Here is a 19,538-nt window from a genome sequence, read left to right on the forward strand (position 1 = left end):
TAATGATGATTTTGTCACCTGTTCATCTCCAGAATATTTTGCAATTGTACTCTTTCTTGACAAAAAATAATTCCAGTTAATTTAGTAGATGTTCCTATTTATATAGGTAGCATCATTTAGGAAATTAATGGTTTTCTTTACCTTTTCTACCTTTCCACCATTGATGTCACTGGGGAGGAATTTCTTGCCAATTGTTCTCAGATCTGTCTAAAATAAAAATATTATTATTAAAAAATAATTACAGAAAAAAGTAAACCTAAATCTAATCTCATGAACAGAAAGATGAAATTGCTTATGCTTTGTGAAACAAAAATTAAATGTTTTTTAACTGATTATGAGATCCATACATATAATTAATCTTTTCAAGTAATACAAGTAATAATGTTCAAGTAATACAGTATATTTTAAACATAAGTTGAAGTAAGTAAGATGAACAGTAACACATAAGGCCTTAACTCTGGTCATATTTCTTTAGGTAAACTTTTAACTTACTAACTCTTCTCTATTAAAATTGAAAACTTGATTTTATGTAAATTATGGTATTACTAAAAAATTAATGCCACATTCTAAAACCAAATGACAGTTTTTGAATACATACACACAGTATATTTCTAACAAGTGAATCCCACATAACCTTGACATGACATGAAAACATTCTACAGGCTATGATATCCATAACATAACAAAGCTATAGAACATACAAATATCACAGGGAAACAATACCACTGGAACAGTAAAGAAGTTATAGTAAGATTTAAATTTATTTCATTTGTTTAAACAAATTATACAAATAGAAGTTGGTGAACAAATGACTAACTACATGAAAATGCAGAAGTATGGTATAACTTAGTAAGAAAAGCAAAAGGACTAACATAAACAAGGTTACAGAATTCGTGACATAAAAACAAAACTTCGACAACACAATCTAAATAAAAAGCAGAACTTTTATGGATTGTGTCTTTAGGAAGTGAAAAATCTAAAGAAAATTTGTTCAGAGGAAGTATCAGTATTCATGAAAAACGTTCAATTATTTAAACTAAGAAATTATCTTGAAGCTTGAGATAGTGAGACTAGCATAATAACTGAAGTAGTATTGTTTTATTATTCCTTAAAATATAGTAAACAGTAGCTCTTCATCGCCTTAGGAACAAAATAAAACAGGCTTAGAGTACATTTAATCACATAAATAATAAGGGAGAAATTATTGTTAGACTTGAGAAACACTAGATGATTAAAATTATGGTGATGTGAAACTAATACATATAGAGAGGTAGGAAAGTCTTCTTTGAACACCTGCAGTTAATAGAATATCCTGTTTGAAATATCCACATGTGCCCCCTTAAGAAACAAGAATAGGTTATACAACCTCCACAGATCCTTTCCAATCTTTTACTACTGTGATTCATAATTTATTACTCCCTAAACTAAAACTCACCAAATAACATTGCCAGGTAAACTAAGCCCCAAATCCAAACATTTGTGTGACAGTGCTTTAGGTTTATGTTTTTTGCAGCCTCAAATCAATAACAGAATGAAAAGAATTATAAACTGTTGGGCCGGGTGAGGTGGCTCACGCCTGTAATCCTAGCACTATGGGAGGCCAAGGAGGGAGGATCCTTTGAGTCAGGAGTTTGAGACCAGCCTGAGCAAGAGTGAGACCCCATCTCTACTAAAAATAGAAAGAAATTAGCTGGACAACTAAAAATATATAGAGAAAAAAAATTAGCCGGGCATGGTGGCGCATGCCTGTAGTCCCAGCTACTCGGGAGGCTGAGGCAGAAGGATTGCTTGAGCTCAGGAGTTTGAGGTTGCTGTGAGCTAGGCTGATGCCATGGCACTCTAGCCTGGGCAACAGAGTGAGACTCTGTCTCAAAAAAAGAAAAGAATTGTAAACTGTCACTCAGGTTGTATGCCTTTTCAGTTTGATGAAAGTACTAGGTACTGAGTACTTTTGTGGGTAAAAAATACTTTCTTACACTAGCCTTTCTTATATTGAGATTGTTTTGAAGATTAAATGTTAACGTGAAGCACTTAGCACAATGACTTGCACAGAGTGAACACTCAGTATTAGCCATCATGTTTATTTTAAAGAACTTAAAACACATACATTTTATCATCTGAACATACATAACCAACAAATCAATAATGCAACAGTACATAAAAACACAGGCAGTATTTTGAAGTCACTCAAAGGCTGAAATATTCTGGTTTTGATCAACAATTATGAAATTTAATTCAAGCTAAAATGAAGCATCAATGTAAAGTAAATCTTACTTTACAAAAAAATCTTAAACTTTGATTCATCCCAGCTATAATTAACTAATCATGACCTTGGACACTATCACAAATTCTCTAAACCCAGTTAATTTATTCCTCTATAAAATGGAAAAAACACCACCGACCCTATCTCACAAAGTTACTGTCAAGCTAAAAAGAGACAACGTATTCAAAATTTGCATAACTTCTAAAGTGCTATACACATATATTAGGGAATGTTATTTAGATGTGTTTTTATCAAGATGAAAATGACCTACAAAATCTTTAAACATCCTAAATTCAAAGTCAATTTATAAGTACTAAAAAGGCAATTTTATTATTCAGATGCCATTATATCAGAATTGCTAGGACATGAACTGGGTCCAAAAATATTTTTATACTTAACATAAAAAATAATGTATAAAAAATATTTAGCCTGTAAAAATTTTCTTTAGTAATTTCAAAGCATCTACCTACACACACCAACACACAAGATTCCTATTTATTCAAGTGAGTTTAAGAGAATATTTGGCAAATCATTTTATATTATACAGAATCTTAAAAATGTTTTAAAATTTTTACTAATAGTGTTCAGTAATTTAAGACTGGGGTGTCACTAATTTTTTCTGAATAATTCAAATATTTGAGCCCAAAATTACATGCTGAATGTCAATGTCAATTCTTAATATTCTTACTCCCCACTTTAAAGAGTAAAAACTTAAGAACCCTCCTTTTTAACATAAAAATTTGAGCATTAAAGTTACATAGCAGGTCTGAGCCAGCTTTCTTCAGAAAGGCCTGCTTAAGAGGTTAGCCCTAGACTGGCATCTGGTGACACTGCACTTGAATCATTCCCTAACTGAAAATGTGGTTCACTGCATAGACTGTTCTTATAAACAACGTGATTTATGATAAACATCTGCTTTTTTGTGTGAAGTGTCTAGAATTTCAGTACGTGCTCGGCAGAGGGTACCTTTGTTAGCAGCCCAATAAAAGCCTTGGCTACTAGTCTCTAAAGGACTTCCCTGGGCAGGAACACTGTATACATGCTAGAAACAAGCTCAGTGTGTCCCCCACAGGAGGAAGAGAAGATAAGAAAACCTGTGCATGGATTAATCTTCCAACAATTAGTGATATATATATATAAAATAATCAATACTTTGATCTTTTTCTCAATTAGTGGTTAATTTCTCACAATCACTCAAAAGTTAAAAACATCCAACACGATACTAAAAATATCTAAATTTTATTAAAAGATAATAAACTTGAAAAGTAGATGATTTGTCTGGTATAGGCTTCATCCTAATAGGTTTTTGTTTTCCTATTATCATATGGCATGATAGTTTTGGAGTATTCAACTACATATTTCAGAGAAAATGATAAAGACAAATTAATTCATTCAGATAAGAGTCATTACACACCTCTTATGTGCAAAGCACAAATACTTCATCTTGATTTTTTTTATTTAAAGTTTCACACCAATTATAGATAGTTCATTGCTATGTACCTAGGTATATAAATGAGAAAAATAAAGAACGGCAGATTGTCATAAAAATGTCTTTCCTAGCATCTTCAGAAAGTTTTTCTTAAAGAAATAGGAAGAGTTCTTTACAATATTTTTATACAATAGAATTCACTAATTTGCGTGCAAGTCAAAGAAAGTATCTAGGAAATATTTGCCATTTTTAGTCATAAATAACACGTATAATTTCATTTATTTATTTATTTATTTATTTATTTATTTATTTATTTATTTTTTGAGACAGGGTCTCACTCTGTTGCCTGGGCTAGACTGCAGTGGCATCATCAGAACTCACTGCAACCTCAAACTCCTCCTGGGTTTAAGGGATCTTCCTGGCTCAGCATCCTGGGTAGCTGAGACTACAGGCACACACCACTATGCCCGGCTAATATTTTCTTTAATTTTTTGTAGAGACAGGGTCTTGGTATGTTGCTCAGGCCAGTCCCGAACTCCTGGCCTCAAGCGATCCTCCCACCTCAGCCTCCCAAAGTGCTAGGATTACAGACACAAGCCATCACGCCAGCCAACATGCAAAATTTCTACCTAATGTTCATTATAAAAAATTTAGTCTTTTGTTTATTAAAAACCTAAATACTCAGCTCAAAAAAAAAAAAAAGATCTTGTTCATCTTATTGAATAAAATTCAAAGAAGCTGAAAAAAATGACAAAGAGTTCAGGACATAAGTTTTATCTGTTTAAACCCAAGTTTAATTCTATAAATATAAAATTTAAGTAATTTTAAAAGAAAAAATTACAGAGTTATATATTTATTTATATTTTAAATGTTCTTACTGCCCACCATTTCTGATTTACGTTGATTTTGCAGTGACACAATGGATTTTTCAGACAATAGTTCTCTTATGAAGTTCACTGATCATGTATCACAACACATAAATTTGTTATAACAATCTATTGTTATTAAAAAACTAACTGCAGGATGGAGAAAAGAGCATTTGTTTAGTTACATTTTTATTTCAAACAATTTTTATAACTCTTGAAAAAAATCCGAAAGCCAATCCAATTATGAAAAAGATATAGCTACAGGGTTGAGTGGAGGAAGAGAGCTGGAAAGAAATATACACTAAAACACTAAAGCAATAGAAGCAGATTTAATTTCCTTATTTTGCTTTTCTGTATTTTCTGAAATGTTCTACAATGGTGTTACTTTTATCATAAGGAAAAGTTACTTTGAAATAATAAATACAATTGTTGAAAAGCAATAACCTAGAGTTCCCATGTCAATTAAATGGCAATTTGTTTTAATGAATCATCACAGTTTTTACTATTACATAGCTACTGTAAATGTTATAAAATTCTATAACTGATCACTGGGTGAAAAAAAGGAGTATTAACTGCACTTTTTTCCTTTTTCATTGGATTCTGTAGAATAGATTTTAATAATTGGCTGATAAGAGATTACCAAATTCAACAAACAGCACTATACCTTAAAATGTACCAAAAAAAAGATCTTCTCCATATTACTTATCATAAAACCCAGTTTATTCTGAGACTTTTTTATGAATATAGTCCAGATTAAAAATGTTATAAACTGTTAACTTATAAAGTTAATAAATATAACCTACATTGAGAGCAATCAGGATGATGTCATTTACATTGACTTTGTCAGGAGAACTTGTGCAAGCTTCAATGCCTTCATCTGAAAGATACCTGTTAAAATAAAATAAATGGCTTAATGTTACCTAAAATCAAAGTTAACCAAAATTATTTTAAGTCTACATGCAATTTTGTTTTCTAATATAAAGTGCTTTTACTACAACTACTAGGGAAAGTGTCCTGGATATAGACTCCCTGCTTATTTACTATTTCTGATAGAACAGAATTTTACAATTTTCCCTCTTTTGTACGCTTAAAGAGATATTGTGTCAACAAAATTATCCATATGCCTTCTGAGAAAAGCTATTTAAATGTCAATATACTTGTTAAGGAATGTATGAGCTACTCTTTGCTATTTTACAAATATAATACCTGACTTAATAAATATCTGATAATGCAGTAAGCTTTGAAAAAGAGATTAAGATGTGCCATAAAAATAGAACTAAAAACAACATAGTTTTAAACTATTTCCAGCAGAAATTTCCCGAGCTACTTTCTCACATTATCTTCTCAAGCTCCATTTTTTTTAACAGAATGTTCTCAAGAATCCTTCAATCAATACTACTGACTCCAAGCAACACAAAGATAGGCAACTTTTTACCATATACCTTTTACTTTTCCTAACTCTTTTCTGTTTTTTCACTCAACATCTTATTTGCTGTTTGTTCTTTTATCCAGTCCAAACCAATCATGCATCTGTCAGAAACAATATTTAATTCAAGAGATTACTGAATCCAAAGGGGAACAAAATCATTTATACCCATCCACCCCGACACAGCACAGACATTTTGAAATTCTTTGATAAATTCTAAAATTCAAGTATCATCCACCAAAAAGTCCACCTGTAAAAATGTCCATTAACATCTCACATTTTTTGGAATAAGCATCAACTCTTTTTTTTTCTTTTTCTTTACAATTTATAAAAAAAAAATTTTTTTTTTGAGACAGAGTCTCACTCTGTTGCCCAGGCTAGAGTGTCGTGGTGTCAGCCTAGCTCACAGCAACCTCAAACTCCTGGGTTCAAGCAATCCTTCTGTCTCAGCCTCCCGAGTAGCTGGGACTACAGGCATGTGCCACCATGCCCAGCTAATTTTTTCTATATAGTTTTAGTTGTCCATCTAATTTCTTTCTATTTTTTTTTTTTTTTAGTAGAGACAGGGTCTCGCTCTTGCTCAGGCTGGTCTCAAACTCTTGAGCTCAAAGGATCCACCCGCCTCGGCCTCCCAGAGTGCTAGGATTACAGGCGTGAGCCACTGTGCTCAGCTGAGCATCAACACTTTTAACCAAAGTGTTAATGCTACCATCGCCATGAAGACATTCTCCCACTGTTAAAAGGATCTGCGACTGCTAGTCTACAGATGTAACTCAAGTTCATTCTTGATGATCAGTAATTCCACTGTCAACCCCCAACATTAGACTGGTTCTAAGACACTTGTCACAGTAAACCCTACCCAGAGACAGCAACCAAAAATGAATGTGCCTTTAAGAAGCAAAGAATAATTTCTCAAAAGTAAAAGAGCAAGTGAAAAGAAATGTGAATAGTCAGGACCATACCAAAGAGCAACAGAAAATTAAACTTGATAAGCATATAAGCAAGATCAAGGAGATAAAAGTCACGAAAGTGTATATTTATATTAAAGCAAGAATGTAAATAAAATTAGGTACTATTAAACGTTTAAAACCACGGCAGTGCTTAACTACAATGATGTCAGTCTCAATTTCTAAATTTTACAAGGTCTCCTTTGCTTACCCCTTCATATTTTGAAAAATCAAAAGACTTAAGCTTTATAGGTTTACTTTGTAATTATCAAGAAATAGGACACCCATTCACAGCTCTCGCGAGTAATATCTTAGTGATCCTTCCATAAACACTGGACCATTTTCAGAGTAAGAATGAACCTAAATTAACTATAATTTTAGACTTACAAATTAATCTTTTTAGTTTTGTAAATATTTAAAACTCCAATATTATCAATGAATAAAACAAGTGATAAAAATAAAAAGTCAAATGCCAAAATCTGCTTCAAGATGCACCACAGTAACACAATATCTGAAAGAACAAAACAACACAAGATTCACCAGCTTTAACTGTGGTCATCAGGAAAGAACGGAACTGAAAATTGGAGCAGGCACACCAGGTATGATCCCTGTGCACACCTGCCTGGTAGACACCAAGGGAAGAGAATTATAATCAGCTCCCATGTGCCATTTTTGAGCACGTAAAACCCAAGGGCATACATAGACCCTAGAAGAAACTGACCCCAGAGAGCTCTTATTCACTAAAACAGCCAGCAAAAGCATACATGTTTTTTTTAGTGGAGATTTTGAACAGAGATATTACAAAATCACTCATCCCTAAATTAAAAATACATCTAAATACACTTTACTGACAAGCAAGGCACTAATGGGCTAAATTTCTCAAAAAACAGACTAATATTTCTTATTAATTTTACCTTCAAATGATACAACTTTAAATCACCACAGTTTAGTAAGTGCTCAAATCTTTTTTAAAAAGTGATTTTAGAAAATACTTACTTTTTTTTTCATATAATAGAAGTAAAGATGTTAAAATTTTGTCTTAGACTCACTTTACTGGTAATCCTGAGCAACTTTTTTTTACTTTGGACTAAGCTTTAAAATTAATTATAATCCACCAATTTGGAGCAGGGGTAGTTTTTTCCTATTGTAGATAACAAATTCAATAAGGGTCTCATAGCCTAACTGCCCCTGCCAGGACTGTCTTCATCTTATGTTCAGAAGTCATTTGGCATGTAATACAGACATGTCTAAACCACAGTTCAAGAATCTCAACTGGCAGAAAACTGTAATAAAACACTGTCACTTGGATCTCATTCATTAGTTCCAGACAGTGGATCTCCATTACCACCCTTTACCCCCAGTAAGGAAAAAAAGCCGGCCAATTTTCCTTTGATCTCTTTCTTTGAATGCAGGTAAAATCCTTGAGTCTAACTTACTCACTGGTTATGATGCATACATAAAGAAGGGAAGCAAGGCAAACTACAGAACACATGCCCCAGCTTAAGGGGGTGGCCATAACTCAGCTCCAGCTAATGCATAAGGATAGGTAAAGTAGTTATTGTCAGATCTGATTGTTGCTTTTAGATTTTTGTAAAGTAATGTACAAGCCAAACAAAACAGGTTTCAGCCTACAGGTGGCACACACTTTGTACTTACTAAACACACTAGTTTAAGTTATTTGCTTTTATTCACTTCTACGCTTACTTACTCCTGTTCACTTCCATCTTTGACATATAGTGTTGTGTCATAAGTGTCTCTCAAATGATATAACATTCATAACAGTCTTTCTTTCCAAGTAAAAGGGAAACAAGGTGGCTTTTAGGTCACTTTGTATGACACTGGGAGAACAGAGAACACAATTATGCCTGTAACAAATGTTCTCTGATGAGTTGTCTACATAACACTAAAAAATGTCAAATCATTTATGGTCACTGACAAATATTTTATGAACTGAACATATATAGAATCTACCCTTACTTCAGACTTCCAAGACTACTTATATTTTTAAGGGGTGGGGAGGGACATTCTACTTGGCCAGAAACAGAGCCATAAACGCAAACACTAACATTTTCTTCCCTCCATCCACCTCCACCCATTGAAATAATGAATGTCCACTCAAATCTGAACTAAGACCCGAATTCCTAAAATAATCAAAGACAGAATCTAGTATTGCATATGGATATAAAAGTAGGCTGATGACACATGAAAACTCTTTAAAATGCCAATGAGAAAACCAAGAGTGAAAACATTTTTCTCAAATGGATAGGGACTATGTCAAATAAAATAAAGGAGCTATCTGGACAGTGACTGATACACAGTGCTCTTAATTGTCTATGAATAAAACCCAAATCAAATGGCTTTATCTGTTTTTTGGGGTCTCTGCCTATATGTGACTATTTGATACCACACTTAGGTTACTAGACCCCATATGACACCTAAATACCAAAATGGGAATTTAATAAAAGAATTCCAGTTTAGCCACAAAGAAAATAAAGATAACTAACTCCCAATTACCCAAGTTAATATGGGACAAGGGAGAATAAAACATAACAAATAATCAAAAAATCACCTATATTAAAACGTATTTTTGATCTTAGCATATATGGAAGTTCCTGACCCTCTACAAATTCCCAAAACCTTAATGCTGTAAAAACAGTATTTTTAAATTACCCATATAAAGATTTTTCTATTCACTCTGCCTATTCTCTATCTCCGCAGTGTAAGTTGATTGTAATATACCTGCCAAAATTTGTTTTTTCTATTATTCGTATAGGCTCTTACCCAGCCAGAGACATTGAAATAATTTACTTACTGATTCCCTCCTCTGGGGCAGAAGAAGATGGCTTATAAGTTCCTGTTTATAAATACAACTTAGGAAAATACATTATTTAGCCGTATTGAGTAACAAGATTAGTAAGATAACAAGACTCATAAGAATTTGGACACAAAATTTGCTTCAGATAAACTGATACAGATGAAATCAATATATTCAATACAGGTTCCAGATATACTGGGGCAGGGAGGGACTCACAGACAACAATATAAATTGGTAAACCAGCAGTTAGTTGAATGAATCCATGGGATTCCATGCCAAAATCTCCATTAGGCAGAGCAAATAAAAGGATAAGGATTCTACTAAAGGCAATTCAGAAGAGGGAGTACTGTAACAAATGGTGGAAAATGAAAAAAGAGGTCTTTCACTTCATTTCCTTTAACAATCAAGTACTTCTATCACTACTGTTTTCTTGTTTAAGTAAAGTAGCCACCTGCTATCCCAAAATGAATACCACAATCTTTATTTCAACAATTAAAATCAGGACCTGAATCAATGCTAGTTCAAAATTTACTTTTCTCTATGGTTTATGTACCAATATATCAGATAAATAAAGTTATGTATCAATTAAAGGACTTCTAAGTATCAGCCGTAGTTTGTTAATCTAGTAAACTATTTTTAATACAAGATTTATTTTATTCAATAATAAACTATCTTTAAAAAGGCATTATTTTTCTGGTTTTAGTTTTTATGACTTATTTGCAAGAATAAATGTATATTATTTCCACCATTTAACTAACCTATGGTATTAATTTTCTACACATACATACATACACACACACCCCAGAGTGTTATATTATAAAAGTAGAAACACCAAAAGCAAAAACGAAAGGAAGAAACCACAAAAACCTTAACATTTTAAATGCAAATGTTTCATAAAATTAACCTGCAAAAAAACTGGAAGAATATGCAAAAAGTTTTTTTTTTTAAGTTACTCAATGCTACAGAAGCATCTTTTTTCTAAATAAACAACTTACAGAGATGTGAAATACAAAAATGCCTTGGTATACACCATAATTAACATCTACTCAAATTTCAATATTTCCATAGCCAGACCAAAAAAAGTTATTTATATAATTTTTATTTACTTTTTTAGAGACAGGATCTCACTGTGTCACCCAGGCTGGAATGCAGTGGCACAATCTTTGCTCACTGCAGCCTTGGACTGCTGGGCTCAAGGGATTCTCCTACCTCAGCCACCCAACATGCTGGGATTACTGACATGAGCCACAATGCATGGCCTCAAAAATTTATTTTAAAGACTGAAAGATGGAAATTAAGAACAGTTCCAGGGCCAGGCACAGTGGCTCACATCTGTAATCCTAGTACTCTGGGAAGCCCAGGCAGGAGGATTGCTTGAAGTCAGGAGTTCGAGACCAGCCTGAGCAAAAGCAAGACCCCATCTGTACTAAAAAGAGAAATATTAGCCAGGCATCGTGGCGAGCACCTGTAGTCCCAGGTACTCAGTAAGCTGAGGCAAGAGGATTGCTTGAGCCCAGGAGTTTGAGGTTGCAGTGAGCTATAATGCAGTCTACCCAGGGCAAGAGAGCAAGACTGTCTCCCAAAAAAGAAAAAAGAAAAAAAACAGTTCCAGGGAAAAATGCTTTGTAAGGTTATATCTAATTTAATTTAACAGAATTCAAAAGTGTTTAAACTCTGAAAAATTAAGACCCAGATATGTTTTTGTTAAGCACTTCCTTTAAAAAACTGAAGATTAGGCAGCTAATTCTGAGGGATGTACTACTTGAAAACACCACTAGATGACAACCTTGTGTTACAAGTAAAATAGTGTAATACTACTACTAGTGTTGGAAGCTAAGACCCTGAAAATGTACTAAACTAGCTTTAGAGGTTTCTGATGTTTGTTTTTTGTTGAGGGGCAGGGATAACAAAAGAAAATATAATAGTCTATTATAATTTTAGAATATGTGTTTGATATAAGGATCACTCAGGGTTTTTAAAAAATTCATATTAGTAGGCATTCAAGAAATATACCCCACCATAAGAAAAAAAAATTGAAGTGTATCAAAAGATAATTTTCTCTCCTAATCTATTCTATATTCATCCTTTTAGAAATAATTTTATAAAAGTAAAGTATACATAAATTATTAGAGACTAATTTTTTTTGCTGTAGAACAGTTACAAAGAGTATTTTCAGTATTATTTCAATAATTGCTTTTCTCTGACATCAAAATAAGAAAGCATTAACAATTTTAAGATAATAACTATAAGCAGATAGGTAATAAATCACAAACTTCTATTTTTTATGACCCATGTTCAAAATATTAAATATTTTCCCACACATAAACCAACCCATGAAGACATTAAGCCTGGAATGCTTATTTGGTATTAAAAAAATAACAGCTGAGCAAGTAAAAATTCGTAAATAATTTCTTTGAAATCCCATAATCGACATATTACAAAAGTTTACTGGCAATGGTAACCAATATTGTTATTCATTTTTGCAAACCATGCCTTCACATAAATTTGAAAGTATAAAATGAAGGCCCTGGATATTTTAACTTTCATTTGGGTTATAACTTACACCCTTCTTCTAATTCAACATTTTCATACATTAATTCAGAAGCAGAGCTAGGGTTATTTTTCAATAAATCAGCCTTTAGGATGTAAGATTACTTGATTATTTCTGTCATCTTTTTCTCAGCACAAAGGTGACAGATATAAAGCCATACATCAGGTCAAAAGGTTCACATGAAGCCTAACGCCCTAGACACCATATACTGACTACTGCATTACAGCATCAGTGCTTCCAGAGTCTAGGCCAGGGTCTCCCGAGGTGAGGCCTTCCAGAATTAACCCTAAGGAGACTGCATACTCAGTTAAGTTTATATAAGAAATGTTATTTATAAATTTAAAATATCAAAAATATTGGAAGGCATTTTTGTAAGTAACTTGGAGAAATTATCATCTGATCTGTAGTTTTTACTGAGACAGGATTAGATGCAAATCTCAGCCTCACCCTCCCACCACATGTGTGGGATCCTAGTCAACTAACTTCATCTTTCTTGTGCCTTGGTTTACCCCTACGAAAAAATGAAGACAATATTGAAAATATCGATCTATAGTTGTTCTAAGAATAAGACAGCATGAAATACCTAGCATATGCTAAATAAATATTAGTGTTCTTCTTAAACACTGTTCCCTTGTTTATTCTAGAAAATATTTTCAAAACATAGTAATACTCAAAATTCTTCTGGGTTCTAATGAGAAAGGAAAAGAATAAAATTTACCTAACAATGAAGGGAATTTCTTCAAAGGCTATAACTAGTAAATAGCCAAAAGTGTGTATTCTTCCTTATTAGTAAATCTGACTGCATATTTCTAATATGCTGTTCACATGGACTTCACTGAGAACTGAAGAAAAGTATCAGCAAGATAGAAAAAATTTTACTATTTAATTTGTTTAAATTTTTCAATTTTACAATCAAAAGTTTTTTAACAAGAAAATAAGTAGGCCGGGCGCGGTGGCTCACACCTATAATCCTAGCACTCTAGGAGGCCGAGGCGGGTGGATTGCTCGAGGTCAGGAGTTTGAGACCAGCCTCAGCAAGAGCAAGACCCCGTCTCTACTAAAAATAGAAAGGAATTATCTGGCCAACTAAAAATATATATAGAAAAAATTAGGCGGGCATGGTGGCGCATGCCTGTAGTCCCAGCTACTGGGGAGGCTGAGGCAGGAGGATTGCTTGAGCCCAGGAGTTTGAGGTTGCTGTGAGCTAGGCTGATGCCACAGCACTGACTCTAGCCCAGGCAACAGAGCAAGACTCTGTCTCAAAAAAAAAAAAAAAAAAACAAAGAAAAGAAAATAAGTTATCCTATTACACTGTGCAACTGTTTCTGTGCAAACAGAAATTCTAATACAAAATACATTCCCATCATTTTTGTCCAATCTGCCATTTATGTCAAAACTTAAAATAATGATGTCAACAATAGCTGATAAGCAATAAGTTTAAAATTCTATTGCACAGGGAAAAATTAGACATTTCAAAATTCACACTTATAATTTATTTAAACTTATGCCATCCATTCAAAACTTTAAAAATGAAAATTTACTACTTCAATTACCATAGGCAATTATGGCAAACACCTATTTGTTTCTAGTATATGTAATCATACATCTTACAATCTAATAGTGTAACAACTCCCTATAAATTAAAATGAAGAATGAAAGAGGCATGTAAGAAGCACAATATTAAAATAAAAAAGGGTAGTCACTTAAGTATTCTACTAAATAATTTTTTGTTAAAGGAATGAAACAGTCCCATAAATACTTAGCTGATAAACATAAACTAATAATTATAATTTCCATTTCTTTAAAAGTATCTTAACTATAAAATACTTAGTGTTGCTTAAATTTTTGAAATTAAAATGCTCCAAATAAATTAAAAGTTTTATTTTTTTAGTAAAGGAGACCAGGGAATTTCACCCCAAAATATGGCACCCTAGTATGTTGATTATTTTAAATTAAAGGCCCTGAGAAACCACCAAATGCTGGCAGAAGCTTTACTTTAATACTCTCTTATCTGCCTTAAGTCTGGACCCTCCAAAGAAGAAAACAATTACCACTTCCCTGAGTTTTCATTAATTCATATTGCAGGAATAAAGACCAAAGTCTGTCAACACACCTGAACAGACTTGTCACAAACCACTGTCTGTTCTGCAGGTCCAAAAGACTTTGTCCCAGACCATTTTATGCTCTCCAAGACCACTGGACTCCCTAACAATCATTTACTATCCCTCTTAAAATCATCCACATTTTCCCACCTCCCTTTCCTCTATTAAAAAGGGCATATAACCATCTGTACCCCATTGGGTCATTAGGTAATCATTCCCCTGTCAAAAAACAAACTCCCCTCGTGCTATGTACCTTAAAATAAATTTGGTATGCCTTTTCTCCTATCAATCTGCCTTTTGTAGTTCCCATACCTCTTTGTAGTAGCCAGAATGATGGCCCACAAAGAGATTTGTCCATGTTCTAATCCCTAGAACCTGTGACTGTTACTTTATGTGGAAAAAAGAGTCTTTAGAGAGGTAATTAAATTAAGAATCGTGAGATAAGGAAATCATCCTAGATTATCCAGGTAGGCCCTAAATCTAATGCCAAGTGTCCTTGTAAGAGAGAGGCAGAAGGAGTTTTAAGACACACACACAGAGGAGAGTGACAGAGGAGGAAACAGCCAGATGAAGGTGAAGGGAGAAATTGGACTGAGGAGGCCTCAAGCCAAGTAAGTAATGCCAGCAACCATCAGAAGGTGAAAGGGGCAAGTTACTGATTCTCCCCTAGAGCCTCTGGAGGGAGAACAGCTCTGTAGACACCTTGATTTCAGACTTCTAGCCTCCTAAAGTGTTAAGAGAATAAATTTTGATTGCTTTAAGCCACCTAGTTTGCGGGTATTTGTTTCAGCAGCACAGGAAATGAATGTATCTGTTATGAATTTCCGTAATTATTTGAAAAGTAGTGATTCTATTAAATAAAATTATTTTAAAAGGCCATCCCCTAGCTTAGAAGCTATGAAGGACATTTTTCTATTCAATCTAAAATCCCTTCATTCATTCTTTCTGAATGAATGAATGAATGCTTTCAGTTAACTTGATCGATTGGTTTAAATCTATAAATAACAAAATACAAACCATACAGAGGTATAATAAAAAGTGAATTTAGCCCTTTTAATTACACAGTAAAGGGAGGTGGGTAAATCAGAAGCACTGAAGAGTAAGGAGGAATCATGCAAAGACCTAGGAAGGGGATCACCAAACTCTCTACCCACATTTCTGACTGATCTCTGAATGACACATGTACAGAACAGACTGAGAACACCCCAGCTGAAGACAAAAGATTTGAACAGAGAATGGAGCTGCTGCACAAGATAAGAGTTCACAGTTTAAGCCCAGCCAAAACAAAAAAAAAGTATCTTCTATAACTGCAGTCCCCAAACCATCGCCTGTTAGGAACTGGGGTGTGCATCACCGCCTGAGCTCCAACTCCCACCTCCCCACCCCCATCTGTGGAGAAATTGTCTTCCATGAAACTTAGGAAATGGCAGGAGGTAAGCGGCAGGGGAGTGAGTGAAGCTTCATCTGTATTTCCTAGCCAATTCCCATCACTGGCATCACTGCCTGAGCTCCACCTCCCCCTACCCCACCTCGCCTCCGTGGAAAAATTGTCTTCCATGAAACCAGTGCCAAAAAGGTTGGGGACCGCTGTATAACACAGGAAACAATAATCATCAGTGAAAAACAACAGAACCAAAATCTCCACATTCAAATCTGATCCCAAGATGAACCAGATGGAACTAACAACAATTTAAAGTGGATATTATAACTATTTGCAATTAAGAGAAAAAAAGTTCTCAATACAGTCATATGCAACTTAATTCCCATAAGATTACAATACTGTATTTTTATTGTACCTTTTCTACGCTTAGATGTGTTTAGATACACAAATACTTATAATTTCTGACTTCAGTGATTTTTCATACTCCCAAATGCTTGTTGAAGTAAATTTAATTCTGTTGGAGTATAAACTTACAGTTTTTTCATACTTCATGGTTGTTTTTTGGAAGGAAAATTTTCCTTATTTGTACGCAAATGTATTTCCTGATTTAGAAACTTTTCTTTTGTTCACTTTTTTGTGACAGTGAGCTATTTTACAATGTTTCTAGTCCAATGTCACCTTTTCCTATCAGTCTATTAATGCCATGTATTGATACTTTAATGAAGTAGTTGGTTTCTCTGTTTCTTTAGGTGGTTGGGGTAAGTGGAGAGTGGTATGAATCCTGCAATTTTGTAGTTCTCTTGTGTATTGCAAGGCCCTAATTTTCCTTTTTCCTCTTCTTCTCCTCACTACCCAATGGCCAAAGGAAACTTCCTGCTTTTTGCTTTTTTATCTCCCAGAAGCAATGCATTTGAAAGATAATCCCTTTAAATTATACCTATTCTTTAAAATCAGTCTTAAACATTTAAATAGAGTCTAATCCTTTAATTCACACACCACCTCTTTTATACAGCATCTATATGTTTCAAAGTGCATGCCTGGCCCACTTTATGGCATTTGCTTCTTTCTGGTCCTTTATTTGGTACCTGTCTTCTAAAATATGCATACTTTGAAATATCTTCCCAATATGCCAGGTTTCTTTGGTATTTTCACATTTAGAGTGGATTTAATCTTTCTGGTGGTCATTCCTCACACCCTCCAGTCACCTCACTTGCATCTCTCCTCTGTTTTTTTATAGTTTTTTTCAAGGTCTGCCTTGGATCACTAAAGCACCACAGTGAGGCAAGACTGGAGTGGGAGTGTGTAGAACCATGGTGCTGGCACTTAACCTTTTCATTTTATTCACAATTATTTCATAGTTTCCACATTCTCCATCTATTAGGTACATAGTGAGGGATTCCAGGTCTCCTAAGGACGAATGTGGGTACAGATGCAGTCCCCCTCCCACCCCACATAGGCTTTCAGAGAGGATCATGGGAGATCCACATGCGCAGTAAGACTCAGGTATATAACTCCCAACTGTCCAATCAAAGTGGTTCCATGGTAACGTCTGAGCCACAAGGGAGGTCCCAATCCAGCCACTATAAAACAGGACCCAGACCATAACCCCCCCCCCTTTTTTTGTGTGCTCTCTTTTGCTACGACAATGGGTCTGGTCATCATCTCTGGAGTATATATCTCGCTCAGTAAACCTGTATCTTCCCCTTGCTCTATAATCCGATCTTCCTCTCCTCAATAAACCTCATTTTCGTGCTTGCCTTACTTTGGCATGTGTGGTCATTCTTCAACCATGAGCACACCAAGAACCTACGCTTTGTAAGGCTGGTGGCAGGCACCCCTCCCCTCCCTGATGGAAAAAGAAGAAGCCCACGAGACCTGCCAAGGACAATGCCTGCAAGGCCCACCTAAGTTAAAGGATGACCACACCTGGATGGTTACCCTGATAAGAGTCTCGGTTCCTAGAGTCCACACATATCACCGGCCCCTCCTAGTTCTCAATACTCGCCCTAAAACTGCAATGGAAAATTCCTTGCTCTCCCCACCAGAAATCTTCCCAACGAAGAAACCCCCACCCCCCAGCCCTAAAAACATATATAAGCCCACTCAGACTTCTGGGCGGGGTGACTTCTCTGGTCCACTTGTGGGACCCGTGAAGCTCGCCCAGGTCCCTCTCTTGGGACCCACTACCCTCACCTGGGAGCGCTCCAATAAAGCCTCTTTACTTATCCCTTTCAACTCTCCTTGTCTTTCTTTCTTTGGTGCCGGCCAATCCAAAAAACCCTTACACGCTTCAGACTGCAGTCCGACATATTCTCACATAATGTCGACAGCATGGTTTTACAAAGATTTTTCATTGTTGTGAAGTTACGTGTATAGTCATGGGAGGAGATTTTAGGAGGTTATTTACTACACTACCATGATTTTCTAGCAATCATAAGTCCCTGGAGGCTTTTCTTCAATAAATAGACATGCTGATTCTAAAATTCATATGGAAATGCAAATGATCAAGAATAACCAAATTATCCTGAAAGAGAAGATAAAGGCTTACACTAATTGTTATCAGTACGTACTATAAAGCTTCATTAATCAAGACAATGTAATATTGGCATGAGGACAAATAGAACAAAGAAATAGAATAGCATCCAGATATAGACAAAATATGGTCAAAAGATCTTCAACCAAAATGCCAAGTCACTCCAATAGGGAAAGAAAAATCTTTTTAATAAATGGTACTGAAACAACTATCTACCCCAAAACAATAATAATAATAATAATACAACTATATCTCTTTCCCATTCCACACACCAAAATTAATTTGATCATATACTTAAAACATAAAACCCATACCCTACAGATCCTAGAAGCAAACATAAAAAAGTATCTTCACAAACTTGAGGTAGGCAATTATTCTTAGGACATATAAAGTACTAATCATGAAAGAAAAACTGATAAAACTGATCTTTTAACCAAAATTAAAAATTTTTAATCATCAAAAGATACCATTAATAAAATAAATAAACCAAAGACTGGAAAAAGCTTCACATCATATGTACCTAGTAAGACTCGTAACTAGAAATAATCAACATTAAAAAGTCCAACAACCCAATTTTTTAAATGAGCAAAAGACTCAGATACTTCATAAATGGCCAATAAGCACAGGAAAGTGCTTAATGTCTTTAACATCAAGAAAATACACATTAAAACCACAATGAGATACCATTTCATAGCAGCATGAATGGCTAAAATCAAAAGGACTCTTAACACTGAATATTGGTGAGGAAGTAGAGAAATCAGATCTTTCATACATTGTTGGAGTATCAAATTTCACAGTCACTTTGGAAATAAAAGTTTGGCTATTTCTTATAAAGTTAAACACATAATAAATCTGCCTTATAACCCAGCAATTCCACTCCTAGGTATTATCTGAGAGAAATGAAAGCCTATGCCCACAAAAATCCTTATACAAGAATGCTCACAATCTCATTCATAATCACCAGAAACTGGTTATTGTCTATCAACAGAAGAATGACTAAACAAATTGTGGCATTCCATTCCAAATATGGACTACTACTCAACAATAAAAAAGAACAAATTACTGATACAGATGAGAACATGAAGGAACCTTTAAAAAAAATTATGTTATGGTTCTAAGAAGTCAGAAAAAAAGATTTCCATTTTTATAATGTCCAATCACAGGAAAATTAATTCATGATGACAGATGTCAGAAAAAGATGACCTGAGGGCACAGAAAGGACAGA

General features: G+C 34.4%; 1 protein-coding gene across 4 annotated transcripts in view; it reads right to left on the reverse strand.

The window, feature by feature from the left end:
• The window catches only part of TDRD3 (tudor domain containing 3), a 134,789-nt gene that overhangs the window by 101,081 nt on the left and 14,170 nt on the right, over positions 1-19,538 (reverse strand). For 3 of the 4 annotated variants that reach the window (XM_045566632.1, XM_045566635.1, XM_045566633.1), the window contains exons 2-3: positions 5,362-5,446; positions 142-207 (exon numbers count right to left, since the gene is read on the reverse strand). In XM_045566632.1, the coding sequence (XP_045422588.1) occupies positions 142-207; positions 5,362-5,446 (151 nt within the window). Of the gene's footprint in view, positions 1-141; positions 208-5,361; positions 5,447-19,538 lie in introns of those variants that run through there. The other variant, XM_045566634.1, reaches the window with a different exon arrangement.

Source organism: Lemur catta, chromosome 13, assembly GCF_020740605.2.
Source record: "Lemur catta isolate mLemCat1 chromosome 13, mLemCat1.pri, whole genome shotgun sequence".
NCBI lineage: Eukaryota > Metazoa > Chordata > Mammalia > Primates > Lemuridae > Lemur > Lemur catta.